Consider the following 8,818-nt stretch of genomic DNA (forward strand, 5'->3'; position numbering starts at 1 on the left):
AACACATGAAAGACTTACAGTGGGAGAGACCTGTCAAAGTATGGTAACACTTTACTGTAGGTATCCTCATGAATGCATCACATTGCCTTAGTGTCTTTACTGTAGGTATCCTCATGAATGCATCACATTGCCTTAGTGTCTTTACTGTAGGTATCCTCATGAATGCATCACATTGCCTTAGTGTCTTTACTGTAGGTATCCTCATGAATGCATCACATTGTCTTAGTGTCTTCGTGTCTTTACTGTAGGTATCCCTATGAATGCATCACATTGTCTTAGTGTCTTCGTGTCTTTACTGTAGGTACCTTTATGATTTAATTATATTTTGTATAATTTCTATTGAGAGCATCTATAGGCTAATATTTTAATGTTGTTCATTTGATTCCGCTCCAAATCTTCAGCTTTTCTTCATTTTTTTTTTAGAATAATGTTAATCCATGTGTCTCTATTTGTTTTTTTCTCATTTCAGGCCACAATTGGAATAGACTTCCTGTCAAAAACGATGTACTTGGAGGACCGAACGGTAAGTTAGCTCAATCTAAGCCTCTTTTACTACCCTTCTAATGTCACCCCCCAGGGCCACTTCTCTCTCTCAGTGGAATATCATCCCCTCAGCTTCAGATGTACTGGCTTGTGTTCCTAACAGCACCCTATTACATCTGTAGTGCACTTCTTCTGATCATGGTCCACAGGGCTCTGACCCCTTAATATATACAGGCCCCATAGGGCTCTGACCCCTTAATATATACAGGCCCCATAGGACTCTGACCCCTTAATATATACAGGCCCCATAGGACTCTGACCCCTTAATATATACAGGCCCCATAGGGCTCTGACCCCTTAATATATACAGGCCCCATAGGGCTCTGACCCCTTAATATATACAGGCCCTATAGGGCTCTGACCCCTTAATATACAGGCCCCATAGGGCTCTGACCCCTTAATATATACAGGCCCCATAGGGCTCTGACCCCTTAATATATACAGGCCCTATAGGGCTCTGACCCCTTAATATATACAGGCCCCATAGGGCTCTGACCCCTTAATATATACAGGCCCCATAGGGCTCTGACCCCTTAATATATACAGGCCCCATAGGGCTCTGACCCCTTAATATATACAGGCCCCATAGGGCTCTGACCCTTAATATATACAGGCCCCATAGGGCTCTGACCCCTTAATATATACAGGCCCCATAGGGCTCTGACCCCTTAATATATACAGGCCCCATAGGGCTCTGACCCCTTAATATATACAGGCCCCATAGGGCTCTGACCCCTAATATATACAGGCCCCATAGGGCTCTGACCCCTTAATATATACAGGCCCCATAGGGCTCTGACCCCTTAATATATACAGGCCCTATAGGGCTCTGACCCTTAATATATACAGGCCCCATAGGGCTCTGACCCCTTAATATATACAGGCCCTATAGGTCTCTGACCCCTTAATATATACAGGCCCCATAGGGCTCTGACCCCTTAATATATACAGGCCCCATAGGGCTCTGACCCCTTAATATATACAGGCCCCATAGGGCTCTGACCCCTTAATATATACAGGCCCCATAGGACTCTGACCCCTTAATATATACAGGCCCCATAGGGCTCTGACCCCTTAATATATACAGGCCCCATAGGGCTCTGACCCCTTAATATATACAGGCCCCATAGGTCTCTGACCCCTTAATATATACAGGCCCCATAGGGCTCTGAACCCTTAATTGGGCGGCAGGGTAGCCTAGTGGTTAGAGCGTTGGGCTCGTAACTGGAAGGTTGCAAGTTCAAATCTCCGGGCTGACAAGGTACAAATCTGTCTTTCTGCCCCTGAACAGGCAGTTAACCCACTGTTCCTAGGCCGTCATTGAAAATGAGAGCCCCGGCATTTAGAGTTTGAGTGGAATTGTTCCAATACATTTCTATAGGCTTTGCAACTGTGTGAGAAAACAGAGTTTTGATGGCCTCTAATAAAAAGAGGAGGATCCCATCAGCCTTTCATAGGCTAGGCCTACTATATTTATTTGTCAACTTTCCTAACATTAAGCACATTGCTTCACTTTATAACCTACCTGGCTGGCATGAACATGAACCCGGGAAAAGCAACCTCGATTCGCTATTTATGCCCTGTATTTTTCCTCCTGCCCCTGTTCTGACAGGTGCATAAAAAAAGGCCCGTTCTAAATCAAACTAATTTTACACATATTATTTAGTATATGTTAAAACCAGATTAAATTGAGAACAGTCTGATGGGTGACAATATTATCACTTCCATTTCTTAGTGACTTTTTCAAATAAGTCCTGTATGTTTTAATAAGGTTTGTATCACAACTAAAGTGTCAAAATAACTCTAAGCATAGCCTGTAGTCCTAGGACCCTTGGAACAGGGTTGGTCAGTCCATGCGAACAAAAAGCCTAGTGAAAAATGTGTCCTTATAAGCCCAGTCATTGCACAATCGCGTGTGAAAACAGAGGATTCTTCAAATGAAGAACTGTAATCGGCTTTATAACCGGTGTAGCCTGTCATATGAAATACGAAACCGGGGAAGTGCTTCCTTCATTCCCTATTCGATTGCAGCCATTCACTATTCTATCATTCACTATTCTATCATTCCCTATTCTATCATTCACTATTATATCATTCCCTATTCTATCATTCACTATTCTATCATTCACTATTCTATCATTCACTATTCTATCATTCACTATTCTATCATTCACTATTCTATCATTCACTATTCTATCATTCCCTATTCTATCATTCACTATTCTATCATTCACTATTCTATCATTCCCTATTCTATCATTCACTATTCTATCATTCACTATTCTATCATTCACTATTCTATCATTCCCTATTCGATTGCAGCCATTCACTATTCTATCATTCACTATTCTATCATTCACTATTCTATCATTCCCTATTCTATCATTCCCTATTCTATCATTCACTATTCTATCATTCACTATTCTATCATTCACTATTCTATCATTCCCTATTCTATCATTCACTATTCTATCATTCACTATTCTATCATTCACTATTCTATCATTCCCTATTCTATCATTCACTATTCTATTATTCAATATTCTATCATTCACTATTCTATCATTCACTATTCTATCATTCACTATTCTATCATTCACTATTCTATCATTCCCTATTCTATCATTCACTATTCTATCATTCACTATTCTATTATTCACTATTCTATTATTCACTATTCTATCATTCACTATTCTATCATTCCCTATTCGATTGCAGCCATTCACTATTCTATCATTCCCTATTCTATCATTCCCTATTCGATCATTCACTATTCTATCATTCACTATTCTATCATTCCCTATTCTATCATTCACTATTCTATTATCCACTATTCTATCATTCACTATTCTATCATTCACTATTCTATCATTCACTATTCTATCATTCACTATTCTATCATTCCCTATTCGATTGCAGCCATTCACTATTCTATCATTCCCTATTCTATCATTCCATATTCTATCATTCACTATTCTATTATTCACTATTTTATCATTCACTATTCAATCATTCAATTTCTATCATTCACTATTCTATCATTCCCTATTCTATCATTCACTATTCTATCATTCACTATTCTATTATTCACTATTCTATTATTCACTATTCTATCATTCACTATTCTATCATTCCCTATTCGATTGCAGCCATTCACTATTCTATCATTCCCTATTCTATCATTCCCTATTCGATCATTCACTATTCTATTTTTCACTATTCTATCATTCACTATTCTATCATTCCCTATTCTATCATTCACTATTCTATCATTCCCTATTCTATCATTCACTATTCTATCATTCACTATTCTATTATTCACTATTCTATTATTCACTATTCTATCATTCACTATTCTATCATTCCCTATTCGATTGCAGCCATTCACTATTCCATCATTCCCTATTCTATCATTCCCTATTCGATCATTCACTATTCTATTATTCACTATTCTATCATTCACTATTCTATCATTCCCTATTCTATCATTCCCTATTCTATCATTCCCTATTCTATCATTCACTATTCTATCATTCCCTATTCTATCATTCCCTATTCGATTGCAGCCATTCACTATTCTATCATTCCCTATTCTATCATTCCCTATTCGATCATTCACTATTCTATTTTTCACTATTCTATCATTCACTATTCTATCATTCCCTATTCTATCATTCACTATTCTATCATTCCCTATTCTATCATTCACTATTCTATTATTCACTATTCTATCATTCCCTATTCACTATTCTATCATTCACTATTCCTATCATTCCCTATTCGATTCTATGCACTATTCCATTCACTATTCTATCATTTCCCTATTCAATCATTCCCTATTCATCATTCATTCTATCTATTCTATTATTCACTATTCTATCATTCACTATTCTATCATTCCCTATTCTATCATTTCCATTCCCTATTCTATCATTCCCTATTCTATCATTCACTATTCTATCATTCCCTATTCTATCATTCCCTATTCTATCATTCCCTATTCTATCATTCACTATTCTATTATTCACTATTCTATCATTCACTATTCTATCATTCCCTATTCGATTGCAGCCATTCACTATTCTATCATTCCCTATTCTATCATTCCCTATTCGATCATTCACTATTCTATTATTCACTATTCTATCATTCACTATTCTACCATTCCCTATTCTATCATTCCCTATTCTATCATTCCCTATTCTATCATTCCCTATTCGATCATTCACTATTCTATCATTCCCTATTCGATCATTCACTATTCTATTATTCACTATTCTATCATTCACTATTCTATCATTCACTATTCTATCATTCCCTATTCTATCATTCCCTATTCTATCATTCCCTATTCTATTATTCACTATTCTATTATTCACTATTCTATCATCATTATTCTATCATTCACTATTCCATCATTCACTATTCTATCATTCCCTATTCTATCATTCCCTATTCTATCATTCACTATTCTATCATTCACTATTCTATTATTCATGTATTCTATCATTCACTATTCTATCATTCCCATTCAGCCATTCACTATTCTATCATTCCCTATTCTATCATTCCCTATTCGATCATTCACTATTCTATTATTCACTATTCGTCATCGTATTCTATTCCCCTATTCTATCATTCTATTCTATCATTCACTATTCTATCCATCATTCCCTATTCTATCATTCACTATTCTATCATTCCCTATTCGTGGCCCACTATTCTATCATTCTTGTATCATTCATTGGATTCACTATCATTCTATTCTATCATTCACCGATTCACTATTCTATTATTTCACTTTCATTATTCTATCATTCCCTATTCTATCATTCCCTATTCTATCATTCCCTATTCTATCATTCACTATTCTATCATTCCCTATTCTATCATTCCCTATTCTATCATTCCCTATTCTATCATTCACTATTCTATCATTCCCTATTCTATCATTCCCTATTCTATCATTCACTATTCTATCATTCACTATTCTATCATTCACTATTCTATCATTCACTATTCGATTGCAGCCATTCACTATTCTATCATTCCCTATTCTATCATTCACTATTCTATCATTCACTATTCTATTATTCACTATTCTATTATTCACTATTCTATCATTCACTATTCTATCATTCCCTATTCGATTTCACTTATTCACTATTCTATCATTCACTATTCTATCATTCCCTATTCGATCATTCACTATTCTATCATTCCCTATTCTATCATTCCCTATTCTATCATTCCCTATTCTATCATTCACTATTCTATCATTCACTATTCTATCATTCACTATTCTATCATTCACTATTCTATTGCATTCACTATTCTATCATTCACTATTCTATCTATTCTATCATTTCTATTATTCTATTCTATCATTCACTATTCTATCATTCCCTATTCGATTGCAGCCATTCACTATTCTATCATTCCCTATTCTATCATTCACTATTCTATCATTCACTATTCTATCATTCCTATTCTATCATTCCCTATTCTATCATTCCCTATTCTATCATTCCCTATTCTATCATTCACTATTCTATCATTCACTATTCTATCATTCACTATTCTATTATTCACTATTCTATCATTCACTATTCTATCATTCCTATTCTATATTCTATTTCCCTATTCTATCATTCCCTATTCATCATTCATTCTATCATTCACTATTCTATCATTCCCTATTCTATCATTCACTATTCTATCATTCCCTATTCTATCATTCCCTATTCTATCATTCACTATTCTATCATTCACTATTCTATTATTCACTATTCTATTATTCACTATTCTATCATTCACTATTCTATCATTCCCTATTCGATTGCAGCCATTCACTATTCTATCATTCCCTATTCTATCATTCCCTATTCGATCATTCACTATTCTATTATTCACTATTCTATCATTCACTATTCTATCATTCCCTATTCTATCATTCCCTATTCTATCATTCCCTATTCTATCATTCACTATTCTATCATTCCCTATTCTATCATTCCCTATTCTATCATTCACTATTCTATCATTCACTATTCTATTATTCACTATTCTATCATTCACTATTCTATCATTCACTATTCTATTTCCCTATTCAGCCATTCACTATTCTATCATTCCCTATTCTATCATTTCCTATTTTATCATTCACTATTCTATTCATTTCACTATTCTATTATTCACTTCACTATTCTATCATTCACTATTCTATCATTCACTATTCTATCATTCCCTATTCTATCATTCCCTATTCTATCATTCCCTATTCTATCATTCACTATTCTATCATTCACTATTCTATCATTCACTATTCTATTTCACTATTCATTTTTCACTATTCTATCATTCACTATTCTATCATTCCCTATTCTATTCATTCACTATTCTATCATTCTATTATTCTATTCTATCATTCACTATTCTATCATTCATTCACTATTCTATTATTCACTATTCTATCATTCAATATTCCATTCATTTCCCTATTCTATCATTCACTATTCTATCATTCCTATTCTATCATTCTATCATTCACTATTCTATCATTCACTATTCTATTATTCACTATTCTATCATTCACTATTCTATCATTCACTATTCGATTGCAGCCATTCACTATTCTATCATTCTCTATTCTATCATTCACTATTCTATCATTCACTATTCTATTATTCACTATTCTATCATTCACTATTCTATCATTCCCTATTCGATTGCAGCCATTCACTATTCTATCATTCCCTATTCTATCATTCCCTATTCTATCATTCACTATTCTATTATTCACTATTCTATCATTCACTATTCTATCATTCCCTATTCTATCATTCACTATTCTATCATTCACTATTCTATCATTCACTATTCTATCATTCACTATTCTATTATTCACTATTCTATCATTCACTATTCTATCATTCACTATTCTATCATTCCCTATTCGATTGCAGCCATTCACTATTCTATCATTCCTATTCTATCATTCCCCCTATTCTATCATTCACTATTCGATCATTCACTATTATATCATTCCCTATTCTATCATTCCCTATTCTATCATTCCCTATTCTATCATTCCCTATTCTATCATTCCCTATTCTATCATTCCCTATTCTATCATTCACTATTCTATCATTCACTATTCTATTATTCACTATTCTATTATTCACTATTCTATCATTCACTATTCTATCATTCCCGATTCGATTGCAGCCATTCACTATTCTATCATTCCCTATTCTATCATTCCCTGTTCGATCATTCACTATTCTATTATTCACTATTCTATCATTCACTATTCTATCATTCCCTATTCTATCATTCACTATTCTATCATTCACTATTCTATCATCCACTCTTTTATCATTCACTATTCTATTATTCACTATTCTATTATTCTATCATTCACTATTCTATCATTCCCTACTTCATTTCTATCATTCCCTATTCTATCATTCATATTCTATCATTCCTATTCTATTATTCACTATTCTATCATTCACTATTCTATCATTCCCTATTCTATCATTCACTATTCTATCATTCCCTATTCTATTCATATTCTATTATTCACTATTCTATTCTATCATTCACTATTTATCATTCACTATTCTATTATTCACTTTTCTATCATTCACTATTCTATTATTCACTATTCTATCATTCCCTATTCTTGCAGCCATTCACTATTCTATCATTCCCTATTCTATCATTCACTATTCTATCATTCACTATTCTATTCACTATTCATCATTCTATTCTATCATTCACTATTCTATCATTCCCTATTCTATCATTCACTATTCTATCATTCCCTATTCTATCATTCACTATTCTATTATTCACTATTCTATCATTCACTATTCTATCATTCCCTATTCTATCATTCCCTATTCTATCATTCACTATTATTCACTATTCTATCATTCACTATTCTATCATTCACTATTCTATCATTCCTATTCTATCATTCCCTATTCTATCATTCACTATTCTATTATTCACTATTCTATCATTCACTATTCTATCATTCCCTATTCTATCATTCCTATTCTATCATTCACTATTCTATTATTCACTATTCTATCATTCACTATTCTATCATTCACTATTCTATCATTCACTATTCTATCATTCACTATTCTATCATTCACTATTCTATCATTCCCTATTCTATCATTCACTATTCTATTATTCACTATTCTATTATTCACTATTCTATTATTCACTATTCTATCATTCACTATTCTATCATTCCTAT

At 33.4% G+C, this 8,818-nt stretch overlaps 1 protein-coding gene across 1 annotated transcript in view; it reads left to right on the plus strand.

The window, feature by feature from the left end:
• Positions 1 to 467: 467 nt before the first annotated feature.
• The window catches only part of LOC135534681 (ras-related protein Rab-6A-like), a gene marked incomplete at its 3' end in the record, with an annotated part of 13,373 nt that continues 5,022 nt past the window's right edge, over positions 468 to 8,818 (plus strand). Inside the window, exon 1 of the mRNA XM_064961596.1 lies at positions 468 to 523. Coding sequence (XP_064817668.1) covers positions 503 to 523 — 21 coding nt within the window. The remainder of the gene's footprint in view (positions 524 to 8,818) is intronic.

The sequence above is a fragment of the Oncorhynchus masou genome, unplaced genomic scaffold (genome assembly GCF_036934945.1).
Source record: "Oncorhynchus masou masou isolate Uvic2021 unplaced genomic scaffold, UVic_Omas_1.1 unplaced_scaffold_3801, whole genome shotgun sequence".
NCBI lineage: Eukaryota > Metazoa > Chordata > Actinopteri > Salmoniformes > Salmonidae > Oncorhynchus > Oncorhynchus masou.